General features: G+C 45.8%; 1 protein-coding gene across 5 annotated transcripts in view; it reads left to right on the top strand.

Annotated features, from left to right (window-relative positions):
• The window catches only part of WDFY3 (WD repeat and FYVE domain containing 3), a 2538776-nt gene that overhangs the window by 822126 nt on the left and 1696953 nt on the right, over positions 1-19697 (top strand). For all 5 annotated transcript variants that reach the window (XM_069630405.1, XM_069630406.1, XM_069630403.1 and 2 more), the window contains one exon: positions 1532-1632. In XM_069630405.1, the coding sequence (XP_069486506.1) occupies positions 1532-1632 (101 nt within the window). The remainder of the gene's footprint in view (positions 1-1531; positions 1633-19697) is intronic.

The raw sequence follows: 19697 nt of genomic DNA, 5'->3' as shown, positions 1-19697 counted from the left end.
AGTTATCCGTTAGAAGAATACATTAATTATGCTATCTGCTTCCCATAGATTCCTTCACAACCCCCCACCGACACCCCGATCTGGTTGATAAACCATGATTACTGTGAAACTGGTCACTCTTTTTGTATTTGATTTTTTAAATGCGCTATGGTGACATTTCCAGTTATAAAATACCTACATCGCATCCAGCTTCAGACTCCCATGGTCCTGTGATGGGGCCGTTCATAAAATCACATCTATGCTTCCTGATGTCCGCATCTACAATACAGCAGGTGCTATTTCAAAAGAAGAAGAATCTTCGAGGGAGGCCTGTACATCAGAACCACGAGTCCCCTTTGTCACTGATCTCTGCTGATGCTGGTGGAACTTCTTTTGCAATGAGTCATGGATAGAGGGACACGTGCTTATTTGCCGAAGGCCTAACTCCACCACAGAGTCTTTGCCTTGACCGGGTAATCGTGTGCTCTGCCAAATTAATTTGTTCATTATGCAGGTTAAATCAAATCCACAGGACGTCCAGAGCCGATTTCCCATCGATCATGCTTAAAATGATCAAAGCCATTTGTTAACTAGTGTCTTTTTAATGTTGGCTATTAGGTGGTGCTAAAGCGCCACCTGAAAGCTGAAACGATACTACTAGTACAGCTATGGAACAATGGCACATGAGGAGGGACACAAAGCGTGTAGGTGTTTGGTTATTTACTCCCACACCTCTCTTGAATGCACTTTGACCTTGCCAGTGTTTTTTCAAAGCAGTCTTCAGAAAGATAATGACTTCGTTGGCGCTGTAAATGTGCTGCTGGTGTAGTTTTAGCTTGTGTGTAAGCATTAGATATTTGTCAAGCACTGCTATAATATTCGCAGGTATTCACACAATTTGACAGCTGCTACCATCGCTGGTGAGTTAATGCCACCTTGGCAGTGCCCGACAAATGCCTTGCCCATAATTTGAACTCAATCACATTCATAGCAAAGCACATTGCGCGTTTTTAAATGAGCAATACATTGTGCCAAAACGTGCTCTAAAGACTTTTGTGTCCTCCTCTCTTCATGTGTATAACTTAAACTAACAAAGACTGACTGAAATTATTGGACAGTTTCAGTTTTGAAATATATATCATTGTACAATCCAGCATGATTATTTGTGATGCACAAGAGATTTACGAAGGACTTCTGCAAAAAATCGCGTATGTCTTTTAACGTTTGATTAGCCACACGTTATGATGTACTCTCTGCAATTGGCATCTTATGCCAGCCATTTGAACAGTTGGATACTTGAATTGACTATTTAACTACTGCATTCAATATATATGCAATAAAGGGTAATACTGCATAGTCGCAACAGAATGTTTTATCTGTCCTACTTATTTTTCAAATGTCCTAAAAGAACATCTCGATTTCCAATTGTAAGCTTTACATTCTTGAATCATGCAGCAGTGCATTACATGGCCGTTAGGATGCATTCATCTTAAAATGTGTGTTTGTTTTTCATACCCTTTAATCCAAAGAAATCCCCTTTTATTTTGAACAGGTGCCTATTTTTGCCAAGCTTGGCTCCCCACAATGCTCTTACTAACAACGTGGTGACGACTGGGCTGACTGATGGTGCTGTACTCAGTGGAATTGGAACTGGTAAGACCATAGTGAATTTCGAGAGGATTCATTTTTGGTGTCCCTGTTTGAGAACCGTGGCCATTCTTGCCCCTCAGTGCACTATGAGACTTTTCCCCTCCAAATGTGTATAACTAAACAAGTAGAGGGATTTTCCACTACCAACAGAGATACTAAGATGTAATTTACTGCTAATTGTGAAAACAGGTTTGCGGCTTAAGTCACCATAGCCTTGAGTGAAACTCTCGGCTCATTCAGTTTTTCTCTTACCTGTGCTCAGTGTGAGGCAGCAGAATGACAAACGACTTGGCAACAGTATTCCCCACAACCTTTCCATGGCTCACTTGTTGGCCCACGTGGCTTAGTCTGCAAGTGCAACTCTTTAACAATGACAATGGGGTGGTTAAGATGCAATGAAACAGTCATATAACATTAAGAAATAGATTGTCTGCTTCCTTCTAGCCAAGTAGGATCCACAAAAGAACTCGACCACAAATATTAGGAAAACACATTTTTATTAAACACAGATAACTCCTCTGGCAACATTCAAGCAAAGAAATAAGTCTGGCTGGTCTTTCCCTAACAAATATCCACACTAATACTACCTATATGTGCATGTCTCCTATATCCCACTGGTGTCCCTCCCCGTACCCCTTTGCTGGCTTTGGAAAAAGCCTGCACCCGTGCAGGAATATTAAAATTGGTTGTCATTGGTGTTAGTGTTTAAGGTGTGTGGGAGTTTTGGGTACAATTTCTAGTTTGTTTATGGACCGAGGCTCTAATGGCCAGATTAGCCGTCTTTGAATTCCAGTATGGAGTCTTTCTTCTAAAGCATTCTCCTGTAAAGATACAGTAGCATTTTGTGTTGTGTATGTGAATGTCCTCTGCCCAGTGGTTTAGACTAAGTGGCAGTGAACAGAGGGATCCACCCACTAGTTCGTATAGATACCGTTGGTTGTGTATGTGGCTTGCCACTGCCTAGTGGTGCAGACTAGGTTGTAGTGAATAGGGGAACCTCCCTATGACTAGCCTGGGCCCTTTACCCATTCACTTAGATACGTACCCTCCCCTAATGGTCACCCCACTTGATGTCCCAAAAATAAGGCAGGGCACTTGGTCACTCCACACAGATGTTAAAACAGTGAGCTTGCTTTCTGTGAAGGGAAGTATTTGTTGTGCTGGGACATGTAAGTATATGTTGATGAAGAATGCTTTGTGTTGAGGTTGAGACACTACTAGTTAGAGAATGTCAAAAGACCAGCAGGTACGGCAGTTTCTAAATCAGATGTCTAATAATCTTGGTGTGCTTTCAGACGTGAATCACACTTCACCCGAGATCTGTGTATCATTAGAATTAATAGGGGAGTACCCCCAAATAATAAACATTGGCCGCATGTTAGAGGGATCTTACATGTGTTGGATGGTCTTCCCGCTAGGCAAACATGAACTGCCAAATGCTGTTAATTTGAAAAGTCAAACTTCAACTGCGGTAGCTTTGAGGGTTGTTTTCCAGAAGACCTCTGGTAAGGGCTTAGATAAGAAGGGTTTCAATTGAGTGTTTCCTGACTCGACAAGTGGCAGCTAGTAACCATACCATTCAAGCGAAGGATAAAATAAAAATCCTCAGAGTTACCTTCGAGCAATCATTAAGTATGTCAGCGCATGTAAATAATCTAGTTTCCTCACCTGCATACTACATTCGACTCCTGGCTCATATAAAACCTTTTCTGTCACAGACACGATGCGAAACCATCGCAAGAGCTATTATATCAGCAAAACTGGATTATTGTAGCTCTTTGCTTATTGGTATAAACAAAGCTGAATTGAACAAACTTCAGGTAGTCCAGAATATCTCAATAAAAGCTATTATGGGCCTAAAAATTACACCCATGTTTCTGAGATAAGAAGGAACTTACACTGGCTGCCCATCAAGCAAAGGGTGAAATTCAGTCTCCTAACGATTACATTTAACGCTCTGGCAGGTGATGCACCTATTTATCTAATCAACAGGCTAAAACTTAAGCCAATAAAACAATCTCTCAAATGGAGATCGAAACCTTGAGGTCCCAAAAACGTCTTTGGAATTTGTAAGAAAGGGCGCTTTTCGGTCAAGTGCGCCTACTACATGGAACGCTCTACCTTCTGCTATAAAAACAGTGCTTCGGTTAAAGAATAAAAAAAAACCTCAAAACCCACCTGTTCAGATAATTAGTTGTCTCCTTCTCAGGTTCTCTCGACTCATCTCCTCCAACTGATCTGCGCCCGTATGCCTCTGGGCCCTCTTTTGGTTGCGCATAACAAATTAATAATACATAATAATAAAAAATAACAACAGTCAATTCTTGACGTTTAGTAGGGGGAAGGGATAGCAGTAGGTAGGTACAGTTTACACACAAACACACACATAAGAACACGAAAAGGAATGCCTACACTATGTTACTGGAAATATTCTGTTTTCCAAAGCCTTTGCATGAAATAATCAATCTCTGTCAGAGGTAAATTCTAGCTGTAGAACTAGAACAATAAAATCAATGGGGTGGCCACAAACGGCGACCAAATGACAGTTCAAATAAATCAACTATCAATTTTTATAAGGTACATAAAAGATTTTAGTAATGAAATATCATTTATAATAGTTCCATATGAACTGTGAAAAGTTACCAACATTGTATTGGAATTAGAATAAGCAATCTGTGGACTGAAGGTGATGAGGAACCCCCACAGAGGAGTTTTAGGCCAAGATTAGACATAGAAGCTGCCCGGAAAAGAATACTGTAGAGGTGGATCAGAGATCCAGGGGCAGATGTTGTCACAGTCCTGTGCTCTTGAGTGTGGTCCGCAGTAGAGCCCCCAGACATAGACAGTTGAGACCAATGATTGATTAGGGGCCATAAAACCCAACAATGAGGAAAATGCTGCTAGAGGGTGCCACAGACTGCTAAGAGATGAGGGTGCAAAGAGGTGTTGGTTCCAGGCTTCAGGGTCTGATGTCGGGTTCGGGCCAACAATACAAACGAGTTTGGTTGACCCCCAAGAGGCAACCCACTAGTCTGTGAACACTGCTGCATTGGAGAAAATTCAGAAATGCTGACCTTTCACATCAGGTTGGTGCATGCTCCATTAAAGCTACGGATCGCAAGAGTGGACGATCCCTCGAAGAAAGGGTAGCAGAGGAGTATGACCCTTGAGATGGAGCAGGCACTTTTGCTGATGGTGATGCTATTATTTTCTCTAGCAGCAAAACAAGGCTCCCGGTTGGTAATACACACAGCATGTACCTTCAGTGGGGCACACAGCATCTGCAGAGATGGAGGATCTGACTGTGCCTGCTAGATGAAGTGAAAGGATTGCCAAAAATGGTTCCCCCTGGATATGTAGTAGCCAAGCTATGCCTTGCAGGAGGATCCGGTATCCAGCAATGGAGCCCTCAGCAGCAGCCTCTGTGAAGTCTTCAAGATTGTCGCTCAGAAGCAATACCAGTCAGTCCAGTGACTAATGGCTCAGGGTTGCCATTAATATGAACACACCTTCTCTGGGGGTAAACTCAGCCCTCCTTTCATATCCCTTCCATCCTTAAAACATTTGGTGTCGTCCCAACCAGTGGAGACAACATTACATTTCTTTTCACGCTAATAAACAGGTACATGGATTGAGGCACCTGGCCCAGTTGGAACCAGTTTGCATTCAGACAGGGCTGCTTTTGTTATTTCTATGTCAGAGCGCATGTTGGCAAACAGCCAAGCATGGCCTTCACGGCTGTGAATATACTGCACAGCAACAAAGCCTGTTCCTTAGTTAGAGGGCACCAAAAAATCACCACGCAGCCATTTTGCTCATGGTCAGGGGCACAGGAACTGTTGTAGCTTGGGTATGGCGCAGCTTTGCTGTTTGCAATCGTTATGGTTCCGAGAACCAGGTAGATGCAGTCCTGCCCAGCAGTTGCAGTTCAGGTAAAGAAATGGATTCCTTCGAGTCCCAATACATATATAGTTTTTTTAAGTTCTTTAATTTTGCTATGTTATTCATTAGGCTTTATCAGTAAACTGTGCTCAGTTCTCCCACTTCTTTGTGACTGATATGTGCAGGGATGAGCCCCAAGGATTCTTCTCGAAACGGAATATTTGAGACTTGCAACTCAACAGTGCCTGCCGGGATAGTTGAATGGGGCACTCCATAGGTTCTCTCTGGTCTCAGCAGTCATACAGTAACTGCAGACTTTTCCAAGCTGCAGCAGCAACACAAGGTAATGCTTCTTAAAAGGAGGGTTCATCCATTGAAATTTGTAGTGTCCACTTAGGAACTGATGGGCACCACATTCAAACTTTAATGGGCAACTCAAGATGTGAATTTTGCTCTGGAATCCCAGAAACCATTCGCCCATCAGCCAGTATTGGTCTTCATTCTCCTTTGCTCAAATTATGAGGCCGGCAGAAGCCAAGAATAATTATGGCTTCACCCGTTTCCTTTCACACAACTGGGACTAGGCTTGGTCACAAACTAATAATTGGGGATTAAGGGGGGGCATTTAAAGGCATCTATACAATAATGTTGCCCAACAACCAAATGGGCCACAAGCAACTGTGCAAGAAGACTTTCACAGGCTACCTTTGCGATATGCTCACCCTGAGTGCGGAAGCGTCTCTAAAGGGCACATCAGTCGTGTCCCTGATAAACCAGTTGTTTCTGACTCATCTGAGGAAAAAGGGTATGTATATCGGTCCAGAAAAAGCAGCACACAGGGTCTCTTGCTAGTCTAGGACTCCAACACCTGTGTAGCTTTGCAATACTACAACGCACACCTCAGCTTGGCTGCTATGCAGGAAGAAAGATTGTTCACAAGATTAATGATGTTCTAGAGCACAATTATCAATTTTTGTGTAAGAAGGTACTACATAAGTGTTTTTGGATCGGTTATGCTGCAAAGAATAATTGTGAAATGCAGATTCATTTGACGATATACAGAAAATCTCAGACACTGATAAAAATATGACAATCATTAAGTCTGTTTTGTGATGGCATTTTCAGAACTCTTACTTTCCTTTTATGCACCCTTCTCTTTACACTGTGGTGTTTGTTGTAGTTCGTTTTCTGGGATACAGACAATCTAGGAATGGAAAATTACTATAAAAATTGTTAACATACAATTTACAATTTATGTGCATTTTCTTTTTCAAAATTGAGTTTTTATTAACATTTTGTAAACAAGGTAATATGAAACAATTCTTTCGAATGGATTGTGTCCTTCCACGTTTTCCTCATATTATGATAATTTATCTCCAGCTTCAGCTGCTTCGGAAAATCTTTTCGACATGGAGCGTTGTGTGCCATATCGACGAGTCGATGCACCTCGAGGGCCTCCGTTCGACAGTCAACATCATCATCAGTACAAATAGCGCATGCAGCGTCCATTGGCTTCAGTTCCATTTTTCTCAGTGAACGCTTTGAGAGAATTACGGCGTGCTTCGGTTCTTCTGTGAAATAGCTTTTCGTAAAAAAGTCTTCTTCGACGCCCAAGGTGGGTTGCAAGAAGTGCCAAGACTGTGTGTCGAAGATGTTGATCACCGACTCCCACCGCATATGTCTGTGTTGTGTAGGTTCCGGGCAGAGTACCGTAGACTGTGGCTCCTGTCCGCCGATGACCAAGAAGGCTCTCAGGGAGAGCAAAGGTAGATTGGCGGTGGGGACGTTACCTTCCAAGTTACCTTCGAAGAGTTCAAAGAGTTCAAAAAAGACTGATGAGTCGAGAGATTCTTCCCGATGCAAAGAATCCAAACAGTCTCGATCGAGAAGTCACTCATGGTCTTCAAATAAGGCCAAGAAAAGGCGGCATAGGTCACCTTGGACCTCCAGTGATGGCTCGACTGAGGTAATCGGGTGTTCTACGAAATCGGAGTCCCCTGGAAAATGGGGCGGATTTCAAGGTGAGATTCTAAACATTTTTGAGAATGCTGCCTCAACCCCCTCGAAAGGCAAGCAGAAAAGCCATGCCCCTGTCGCTCTGCAAAAGGACGACAAAAGGAAGTCGAAGACGAAATCTTCGAAACCGAGCCTTAAGCTGGTTTTGCATCGAGAAACTTCTCAATACAACGAAAAATCGAGGGCTTCAACCAGTCAGGACCCTACTCCATCTAGGGTTCCATCAAAGAAGCTCAAAAAGTCGATGCCTTTGCCGACTTGGTCGGCGTCGGAACTGTTGATGCCGATACGGAAGTCGACGCTGACTAATTTGGCACTGACTTCGAAGCAGTTGTAGACGGCTTCTTCTGAAAATTGTCAAAGTCAGAAGTGGTACAGGAAAAGGTTTACAAACCTTTGTCAGCCATATATGAGGAGTATCAACCTTCTGATAACAATATACCACCTTTTGGCCTACAGTTAGGCACCCCTAATGTGCCAGAGGAACTAATCTCTGAGTCTAGGCTGAGAGATTTATATGACAATCTTCAGTCAGCCAGTGGGTTGGATACCTCGCCAGAGCTAGTTTGGCAAACCAGACCCAACTGAACATGCTGACTCTTCATACAGAAAAATCATGGGAAAGGTTATTGGGTTTTTAGGATGGAGTAGGCCTACTCCATCCTGCGTTTGAGCAAGATGACATGACCGACATCTTGGATCAGGTCTTCAGAAAGACCCAATTTTGCCTTTTCACATGGCGTTACAGAAGAGGGTCTCAGAAAATTGGGAGACACCACAAATTGCAGCTGCAGTAAATAAAAACTTTGCAAAAAAGTACAGATCATCCAGCAGCGACCCATAGTATCTCACTAAGCATCCAACACCAGAAAGCTTGGTGGTTCACGCTGCTACATCTACCAAGCAGTCAGCATACTCATCCATCCCTCATGATAGGGATGATAAGAGAGGGGATGCCTGAGCAAGAAAGGTTTTCACCACAGGAAGTATGGCATTAAAGTCTACAAATGTGACTTGCACTTAATCAAGATTTACGTTTACCCTGTGGGACTGTGCTGCTATGGTGGCTGACCACATCCCAGAAGGAGAGGAAAGAGACGGCTTCCTGGCATTCATTAATGATGGTAAGGAGGCAATGGGTGAATGTCTCCAGTCAGGTTTGGATACTGCAGACAGTATCAGCAGTTCCATGGCGGCTAGCACAGTGTTACGCAGATTTGCATGTTTGAGGAAATCGGGGGTTTGCACCAGATGTGCAAGCTAGACTCCTCAACATGCCCTTTGACGGCTCGAGGCTGTTTGGCAGCAAGGGGGATGAGAGTTTGGAGGAGCAGCAGACCTCAAAGGCGGTGGCTAAATCCCTTAGCGCTGCCATTAGACAGCCGCAACAACCCTATCTAGGCTCATCTTCCTGGAGCAGTAAATCCTTTCTATTCTACTCCTCATTTGGAAGAGAAAGAGGAAAAGCAGGTCAAAGAGGCCAGGGGAAGATTCCCTCGCGGTGGGAGGTGCTAAGTCAGCCCAAGCAGCAGCAACCTTACCATGAGCTACTGCTTCAGCCGCCTCTAAACCATTCTGAGGCCTTGACTCACAAGACCCTGGTGGGAGGCAGACTTAATCAGCATCTGAGCGAATGGCAGGACATTACTTCAGATGTGTGGGCTCTGAAAACGGTAGCCCAAGGTTACTGCCTTCCTTTCCAAAAAAGGCCTTGGGATCATCCATCGGGGAACCACTCTTTAAAAATTCTGGATCCGCTCCATGTCCAGGGAATTTTGAGAGAGAGGTGCAATAGAACATGTACCTGTAGCGCAAAGGAACACGGGTTGGTATTCCCCATACTTCCTGATTCCCAAACCCAAAAAGGACAGAGGATTGAGACTCATCTTGGACTTAAGAAACTTGAACAAGTTCCTCAGAAAGTTCAAGATGGTTAACCTTTCTCAGATCCTTCAGGCTCTCCAAATCCAAGACTGGATGGTATCATTGGATCTTCAGGATGCTTACTTTCATATGCCTATCCATCTCAAGCACAGAAAGTACATGAGGTTTGCGGTTGGTGGTTCTCATTATCAGTTTCGAGTTGACCTCCGCCCCAAGGGTTCTCACCAGGTTGATGACTGTGGCGACAGCGATTCTCAGGAGAGGGGGGGATTCACATCTACCCCTACCTGGATGATTGGCTGGTGCCAGAGGCTTGTCTGAGAATGAGATCTCTCCAGTGGGCTCTCAGGACTCAGTGGTCCCAGTTCTCAAGTCTCGCAGAGAGTCTCTCAGGACCTTCTTTGGTGGGCTTGCGAAAGCACGATTCTTAAGGAAGAACCTTTTTGGCAGCCATGGCCAGAGAGATAACAGTAGTGACAGATGCCTCACTCAAGGGGTGGGGAAGCACACTCGAACAATCAAAGACCGCTGATTTTCAGATCTCCATCAGGGTCCAAACTACATATCAACTTTCTGGACTGAGGGCAATCAGACTAGCGCTCAAGGCCGTTCTGCCCTCTGTATGAAGAAAGAACGTCCGGATAATGACGGACAACACGGTGGCCATGTACTGCCTCAACAAGAGAGGTGGTGCCGGGTCACTACCACTGTGCAGAGAGGCAATGCAGCTCTGGTTCTGGGTGATTCAAGAATGAATCTCTATCGGCAGTTCATCTAGCCGGAGAGCAGAACACGGCGGACGCTCTGAGCAGGCAGAGTACAGTCTCCCACGAGTGGGAACAAGCTTAGGAGGTCCTTCAAGAGATTTTCACCCTTTGGGGAACCCTCAAGTGGACCTGTTCGTGGCCAGTGTGAACTGTACTGCTCCAGGGAATTCCCTCCAAGAGGAGCTATAGGGGACGTGTTCGTGGTGGACTGGGAGTTTCCACTCCTGTACAAGTTTCCTCCAGTCCCCGTCATTCCTCACGTGATCAGGAGGTTGAGAAAGTTCGGGAAATCCATGAACCCAATTTCTTCGGATTGGGCCAGGAGGACATGGTACCTGGCCCTTCTGGACGTCCATCTGCCCTCCAATGCGTCTTCTACAAAGAGAGGATCTTTTCTCGCAAGAGGAAGGTTGGGTTCTCCGTCCAGAGGTCAAGACACTCAGCCTTCACGTATGTTTTTTTTAAAAGGCTGAGATACAAGGATTGGGACCTCCCGGATGACGTAATGGAGATTTTGCTGTACCGCTGCCGTTGGAACAAGATCAGCAGCTGGTGCAGGGATAAGAATGTATACACACCTTTTCTATGTGACACACCCATGGTGCTTTCCTTTTTATTACATTTGTCAAATCTGGGGCTCCAGATTGGAACAATTAATGGTTACCTAGCAGCACTTTCTATTTTTAAGCGCTCTTCAGAGTAGGACTCGTATTCTAAGATCGCTCTAATTGTTCAATTTGTGAAAGGCCAAAGCTAATGTATATCCACCAATCCCATTCAATGTCCCTGAATGGGATCTCAATCTGGTGTTAAGGTTTTTAACATGCATTCCCTTTGAGCCTTTACACTCATGCCCATTAAGTCTCTTGACATTAAAAAGCATTTTGCTTATTGCAAAAAGTCAGCGCACAGGGTAAGCGAGTTGCAGGCCCTTTCCTGTAAACCTCCACATACAGTGTTCCATAAAGACAAGGTCATTCAAGGTAAAGCCTTCTTTTTTACCAAAGGTAGTCTCCGACTTCCACTTGTCACAAAAAATTAACTTTCTATCCACCTCATCATCCACGAAAAGAGGAGGAAAGATTGCATAGAGTGGACCCAAAAGGCTCTCAGTTTCTATATATCCAGAATGGCTACATTTTGCCAAAATTAACAATTATAATTTGGCTATACTGGTCCTAAATTGGGTCTTGTGGTTACTTAGCAAACCATATCCAGATGGATCATCCTGGCTATTGGGGAAGGCTACAGATGAGTGGGCCAGGACCCGTCGGAAGGCCGAAGGGCACATTCCACAAGGGGCATGACAACCTCTGCTGCTCTTCAAAGAGGTGTCCCAATCAAAGATATTTGTTCAGCGGCCACTTGGTTGTCTATTCATACTGTTGTGAGACATTAGTTTCTGGACTCATCTTCCAGTCAGGAAGGACAATTTGGAAAAGCAGTCCTTCATTCAGTCCATAATTAGATCTACATTTAATTAGTACTCGATCCTCCAAATTATTACTGCTTTGGGAATCTATCATGAGATGAGGAATACGTGGGAGGACACAATCCATTCGAAGAAAAAGTTACAACCTCTAGTAACCTTCTTTCGAGTGGATGCTCCTCGCACGTATTTCTCATTGCCCCTCCGAGCCTACCCTGCTGTACCATTTACATGTTAATACACTTTACGCTTTCTGTGAGTCTATGGTACACATGGTAATTACTCTTCAGGAGGGGGAAAAAACGGAACTGAAGCCAACGAGCGCTGCATGCACACTTTGTACTGATGATGACGTTGAACGCAGGCCCTCGAGGGACATCGACTCAACAAGACGGCACACACCGCCCCCTGGTGAAAAGAAATTTGAAAGCAGCTGGAGATAAATTTACATAAGATGAGGAATTCGTGGGAGGAACATCCTTTCGAAAGAGCGTTACTAGGGGTAAGTAACTTGTTCTTGGAATGGATTGTGTCCTCCAACGTATTCCTCATCTTTGACATGCAATATCTAGCAGCTTCGGCTGCTTCGGAAAACTTTTTCGGCAGACAACGCCCTGCGTCGATGGCGTTGTTTCATGTTCCTCGAAGGCCTCCGTCGAGGGTGACGTCATCGGATCTTATAAGTAGCATGCACAGCGCCTGTTGGGCTCCCTTTCGTTTTTCCACAAACGTGTTTGCTTCGAAAAACTCGACGTGCCTCGTACTTGTGAAGTATTTACTGTGGTCTTTATCAACATGTCTTAGTCTTCTACTCTGACGACCCCTCGATCCGGGTTCAAGAAATGCAAGGACTGTGGTTCCAAAATGTCCATTACAGACCTGAATCAAGTCTGTCTCTGGTGCCTGGATGAGGGCCACGAGACAGATACGTGCTCCAAGTGTCAATTCATGACAGGAAAAGCCTTGCGGGATCAAAAGGGGAAGCTTCAGGTAGGCAAGGTGTTCTAACTCCATAAGTCCCGACCTGCTAGGCCTTAGACCGAGGTTACCAGATGCGACACTCCTCGGCGGAAGAAGGCCAAGCGTTCATGGTCTTGTAGTGGTTCCCGCCACTCTTTGTCCTCGTCGAAGAACTCGAGGAGAAGGCACCACCGGTCGCCTTCCTCGTCTTCTTCGTCATGCGGCACCCCCGAGAGTGTGACATGCCCGTCCAAGAAGTCAACAGTAGAGTGGAAAGATTTCCATGTGGAGATGCTTAAAATCTTTGACAAACCAGGCAGGGCTCTGTACGCGCCCTCTGTGGAAGCTGGCAAGGAGTGGTCTCGGCCGGAAACTTGCACACCCCCGAAGCAAGAGTAAACGGCGTGATCCCCATCGAGAACCCTCGAGGCCTCGATCGGACAAGGTGTCAAAGGACCACTCGAGACGTGGTGAACGGTCAAGGTTGTCAATGCCTTCGAAGCCCTCGGTGCCAAAGCCGTCGATGGAACCCATTGGGCCATCGACCCCTGTTGGGCCTTCAATGCCATTATCGACGTTGACTCCAAAAATGTCGACACCCGCTGGACCGATTTTGTCAGTTCAGCCCCCAGGGCCTGTGGAGCCTCCAAAAAAGGCACTGGCTAAGTCAAAGTCGACGGCTTCGACTGTTTCGAAGCCTCTGGGTTCCGCACCTGAGAAAATGTTTGCCTCTCTACCGAAAAAGGATTTTTTTTAAAGTCCTTACTTTGATTTTTGAGGAGGAGGAGCATTCGGATGAGGACGATGCCCCTTTTGGTCTCCAGTATGGGACCCCTAATGTGCCTGAATGTCTCATTTCAGAGGAGATTTGGATGCAAGATCTTTGTGACACTTGGCATAATGCTAGTGGTATTGACACCTCTCCTGAGGTGAAGTTCAGCAAGCCAGAGCCAGGGGAACATGCTGATTCCTACTACCAGCAACTTATGTCTAGAGTTGTTGAATATTTGGGTTGCTCTAGACCTCCAGTGCATTCTGATCAGAATGATCTCACTGACATTTTGGACCAGGGTCCGCTTACGGATCCTGTTACCTTTCCATGTGGCTCTTCAAAAAAGGGTGGCCAGGAATTGGGAGACCCCAGAGACTAATCCGGTGGTGGACAAATCTCTTACAAGAAAATACTGCCCTTCCAGTAGTGACCCGGCTACCTGTCCCAACACCCCACTCCTGAGAGTCTGGTGGTCCAGGCAGTTACGGCTACCTCGAACAATCCAGCATACCCTATCCTACCATCCCTCCTGATGGGGACGATAAGCGTGTGGATGGATGGGGGCGTAAGGTGTTTTTGGCAGGGAGTATGGCGCTGAAGTCGGCCAACGCCACCTGTGCCTTGGCAACATTTTCATACACAATGCGGGAGTGCATATCTATGGCGGTGGAGCATATTCCAGAAGGGGATGAAAGGAACGGCTTCCTGGCTATTGTTAAGGACGGCAAGGAAGCAATGTGCGAGTCCCTTCAGTCTGGGCTGGATACTGCAGATAGCATCAGCAGGTCCATGGCTATGAGCACTGTGATGCGCAAGTTTGCGCGGTTACAGAAGTCGGGTTTTGCCCCTGATATGCAGGCTCGTCTTCTCAACCTGCCATTTGATGGGTCTCATCTTTTTGGCAGCAAGGCTGACCAGAGCCTTCTGAAGTTGCAGACCGCTGAGGCGGCAGCCAAGTCTTCAGGTGCCGCTGTTAGGCAACCTCAGCATTTTCGTCCTCGCAGACAACCTTGGAGAGGGTCGATCTTTTCGTTACTGCTCATTTGGAAGGGCAAGAGGAATGGGCAGTCAGAGACCAACGAAAATGTCTTTGTGACGGACGAGGTAGAGGTGCCAAGCCAGCTCAAGCTGCAGTCTCCTTGCAATCGGCGTCTGCAGCAGCCACTTTAAAACCGCTCTGAAGGCTTGCGTCACAATTCACAAGTGAGAAGTGAGGGACAGACTGTCTCAGCATCTTGACGACTAGCAGGCCGTTACTTTAGATGCTTGGGCGCTGGAAACAATAGCCCACAGTTACTGCATTCCTTTTATAATGCAGCCTCAGACCAATCCACCGGGGAAACTCATTATGCAGGAAATCTTAAACCTGCTGGAGAAAGGTGCTTTAGAACCAGTGCCTGTAGCGGAGAGAAACATGGGTTGCTATTCCACATATTTTTTGATCCCCAAGAAAGACGGAGGAATGAGACCCATCTTGGACTTGAGATACTTGAACAAGTTCCTCAGGAAGGACAAATTGAAGATGGTCACTCTTTATCAGATCCTTCAGGCCCTCCAATTGCAAGATTGGTTGGTGTCATTGGACCTTCAGGGTGCTTCTTTTCATGTGCTGATCCATCTCAAGCACAAGAAATACCAGAGGTTCGCTGTTGGAGGCACTATCAGTTTCGAGTCCTGCCATTCGGGTTGACCTCTGCCCAGAGGGTGTTAACTAAACTGATGCTGGTAGTGGCAGCGCATCTCAGGAGAGGGGGGATTCACGTCTACCCCTACCTGGATGATTGGCTAATCAGGGTGCGTTCTCCCGAACAAGCCTTGGATCATCTCAACGTTACCTGCCAATCCCTTCACCGACTAGGCTTCTCCCTCAATTTCAAGAAGCCCCATATAATACCTTCCCAACAGCTCCAGTACATCGGGGCTGTCTTAGACCCATCCTTGGCGAAAGTGCTCCCCACCCAAGGTGAGGGCTCAATACATTCTCCAGATGGTAACAAAATTCCAGAATGCCCACAGGCTCCCGGCTTTTGAATTCTTGATGTTGCTCGGCCTCATGGCATCCTGCATTTTTCGGGTGCCAGAGGCCCGCCTGTGGATGAGGTCCCTTCAGTGGGCTCTCAGAACGCAATGGTCACAGTTTTTGGGACAGATGTCGGACCAACTTCAGATCCCGACCAGAGTCTCGCAGGATCTTCTGTGGTGGGCCTGCGAGGAAAATATTCTGAAGGGAGAACGTTTTTGGCAACCATGGCAGGAGATAACTGTAGTGACAGACGCCTAACTCACAGGGTGGGGAGCTCACACAAATGATTTGACTGTCAGCGGTTGTTGGTCTCCATCGGAGTCCAAACTACACATCAATCTTTTGGAGCTGAGGGCAATCAGACAAGCGTTGAAGGCTTTTCTGCCGTCTGTGCGGGGAAGGCATGTCCTCATAATGACGGACAATACGATGGCCATGCACTACCTCAACATGAGAGCAGGCGTAGGGTTACTACCTCTGTGCAGAGAGGCAACGCAGCTCTGGTATTGGGCTATTCAAGAAGGAATCTCCCTGTCGGCAGTTCACCTACCTAGGGAGGAGAACACGGCGGCGGACGCTCTGAGCAGGCAGAGCACGGTCTCCCACGAGTGGGAGTTAGCTCAGGAAGTCCTTCAAGAGATCTTTACCTTTGGGGAACCCGTCAAGTGGATCTGTATGCGACCGGGGTCAACCGGAAGTGCGAGCGGTACTGTTCAAGGGAATTTCCTCCGAGAGGAGCTTTAGGAGACGTGTTTGTGGTGGATTGGGAATTCCCACTGCTGTACGAGTTTCCTCCAGTCCCCGTCATTCCTCAAGTAATCAGGAGGTTGAGACGGTTTCAGGAGCCACACGATCCTCATTTCTCCTGATTAGGCCAGGGGAACATGGTACACAGACCTTCTGGACATGCCCACCTCTCTGATACGTCTTCCACAAATAGAGGATCTTCTCTCGCAAGAGGAGGGTCAGGATCTCCATCCAGAGGTCAACACTCTCAACCTTCATGCTTGGTTTCTGAAAGGTTGAGATACAAGGATTGGAACCTCCTGGTGACGTGATGGAGGTGTAGCTTTCGGCCAGAAGGCCAGCAACAAAGTCTCTGTACCGTTGCCGTTGGAATAAGTTTTGCGACTGGTGCAGGGAAAAGAATGTTGATCCTTTTCAATGTACGACTCCGCATGTTCTATCCTTTCTACTTTCATTAGCACACAAAGGTCTTCAGGTGGCCTGGCAACGCTTTCCATCTTCAAGCGCTCATCTGAGGAATGCTCCTATTTCAAAATCTCACTGGTGACTCAATTTCTAAAAGGACTCACATATGTGTTCCCACCTTCTGCCTTCCAGGTTCCGGTTTGGGCCCTCAACCTGGTGTTAAAATTCCTAATGAGTGTGCCATTTGAACCCTTGCACACATGTCCGTTGAGGTTGTTAACCTTTTAGACAATACTATTGGTTGCACGTAGAGTCAGCGAGTTGCAGGCACTTTCTTCCAAGCCACCCTTTACTTTGTTCCACAAGTACAGGGTTGTGTTGAGGGTTAGACCTTTCTTCCTACCTAAAGTAGTTTCCGACTTTCACTTAGGTCAGAAAATTGTGTTGCCTGCCTTTTATCCTCCTCCGCATCCTAGTAAGGAAGAGGAAAGGCTCCATAAATTGGACCCAAGGAGAGCATTACGTTTTTATATTTCCAGGATGTCCAAGTTGAGAGTGGACGACTAGCTCTTTGTAGGGTATACTGGACGCAAAATAGGCCAGGCTGCTTCCAAGCAGACCTTGTCTAGGTGGATCATCCTCACGATTTCTGAATGCTACAGACCGGCAGGCAAGGATCCTCCTGAAGGTTTACGTGCACATTCCACCAGGGGCATGGCCTCTTCGACAGCCCTGCAAAGGGGTGTCCCTATTAAAATAATCTGTGAGGCTGCAACATGGTCATCAATCCACATGTTTACTAAGCATTATTCTCTGGATACTTCCCATGCTCAGGATGTAGCTTTTGGTAATGCAGTGCTTTATTCTGCCCTTTAACTCTTTGCATATCTAAATTCTTCACCCTCCTCCAAACATGGATACTGCTTTGGGAGTCTGTCAAAGATGAGGAATACGTTGGAGGACACAATCCATTCGAAGAACAAGTTACTTACCAACTGGTAACATTCTTTTGACTGGATGTTCCTCCAACGTATTCCTCATCGCCCTCCCAACCTACCCCTCTGTAGAATTTCCGTGTTATTACAGCTTTCGTTCCTACAAGGCTGAGTAATGTCCTGCCCGTGGCTATGGGCATTTTTGCTGACATGAGGAGAGGAAAAACAGAACTGATGCCAACGGGTGCCGTGCATGCTACTTATAACATCCGATGAGGCCTTCGAGGGACATCGACTCGACGCAGGGCACCTTCTGCCGAAAAAGTTTTTTGGAGCAGCCGAAACTGGACATTACATGTCAAAGATGAGGAATACGTTGGAGGAACATCCAGTCAAAAGAACGTTACCAGTTGGTAAGTAACTTGTTCTTCTCAATTAATAATATTCAACAAGCCATCGCAACCTTGAAAACGAACCCGCCCCATGCAGTTCTCACCTAGCAATTGTCGATAGTCTCACAGGAATCCCCCACACTCATCAAAACAAGCACACTCCCAGGACCTTTATCGGCTGCATTTCTCGAAAAAGGGGCACCACATGTCCTCAATGTTGGACCTTGATTCGTCGAGGAGATGCGTAAGAAACTACATACAATATATGGCGCAGCCCTTTGCCACCCAGTCCCTCTACGTGTGCAGCCTTTTCCTCTTCCAACATTGGGCCAGACAGTTATCTGGCTGCCATCAGCAAGACCTGTGCCATATGCCTGACCTCCTCACGCTCCTCATCCATCAGCCTAACAATAAACAGGAGTAGCCACGGGGAGGCCTCTCTCTGAATCCCTTCAACTCCCTTAATCCATGACAGAACGCCCTTCCAGCATAATGGATTCGTTGGCACCCCCACCACATAAGCAATAGTCCCCCATACCTCTTTGATGGCACTTCCAACACCTGGAGTCATACCCTTTGTAAATTTTCGCCAGTGTCGTTGGTGGGGTACTGCCACCTATGTGGCCGCTTTATGGCCTGCATCCGATACTGCAAAGAGATCTTAAACTGGGACACCCGTCTGCACATATGCACCTAGAGTCCATCATCTATTTCCCAACTCAGATCTCTACTCCAATTCACTCTTGCCGACAAGGGGTCCCTCGGCTTTGCTAGTAGAATAGCTCTCTATAGCCTTGCAATTTGCCTCTTGGATCCTACTTTATATATCAGGCGCTCCCCCCTACTCCCAAAATCTGTCAACCCTCTGCGCAAATTGTCCCCCCACTTCCGGTTTGTCAGCACCACCTTCAACTGGAGGTACCTGCCTGTGACATTTTAGAATATAAAGCTGCAATGTTGTTTGTGAAGTTATATACCCTCAACAACAACACATTTATGGTTGAATTGATGAAAATATTTAATGAGGTTGAGAATTATCGCAAACAAAACATTATCAATAGCCTAAGCATGATATATGTTAGATGGGCTAAAGAGAATATGTTTACATGGTTGTCTGTTTCTCACGCTAAATTCAAATGTCTACTGAAAATGGATATTTACACACAAGCAAAAGAACAAGATATGATTCATTTAGCGTCTATGACCACGAGTGGTCTATTTTTAGAATATTGCTCTGCAGACAGGATAAACCTAAATATCAAAAGGCGTTTCCTCATTCGAGGATAGGGAGGTCTTACCTGCTTTTTAAATTTGACAAATGTGATACATTGGAAATCCTTGGTCCTAAACTTGGTATTACAAGAAACATGAGACTATGCAGACTATGTGGCACTGAAAAGATAGAAACGGCTAACCATCTTATGTGCTACTGTGAAAGCCTTAATCAATTGAGAATTAGCTATCTGAAACGATATGGTAACACAAGTCAGATAGAAAACATAGAAGAGATATGGCAGATGCTGCTTGAAGGGAATTATGTCAATCTCATACACCATATGATGACATTTTATGAATTCAGTTTATCCATTTTAAAAGAATTGTCTGCTGGTATTTTAGTGTGATAAGAGTTGGATTTGAAAGGTTCTTAGTATATAATTCATATATGGGATTGATGATGTAAATGTATGTAATTTGTAAAGCCAGCGATGGCTGTGCGCATATTTAATACAAATTGAAATTTGAACTGGAGGTACCTTAAGACAGGGAGCTTACCAATGCACAGGCACTCCTCTAGCTACTTCAGAGCAGTGAAGTTACCCTCTACCCACATTTGGGCCGTTCTGCTCAAGCCTGCC

Source organism: Ambystoma mexicanum, chromosome 6q, assembly GCF_040938575.1.
Source record: "Ambystoma mexicanum isolate Mex_15411 chromosome 6q, UKY_AmexF1_1, whole genome shotgun sequence".
Classification (NCBI taxonomy): domain Eukaryota; kingdom Metazoa; phylum Chordata; class Amphibia; order Caudata; family Ambystomatidae; genus Ambystoma; species Ambystoma mexicanum.
Note: the sequence above shows the minus strand (reverse complement) of the source record. Positions and strands in the feature narration are given on the sequence as shown.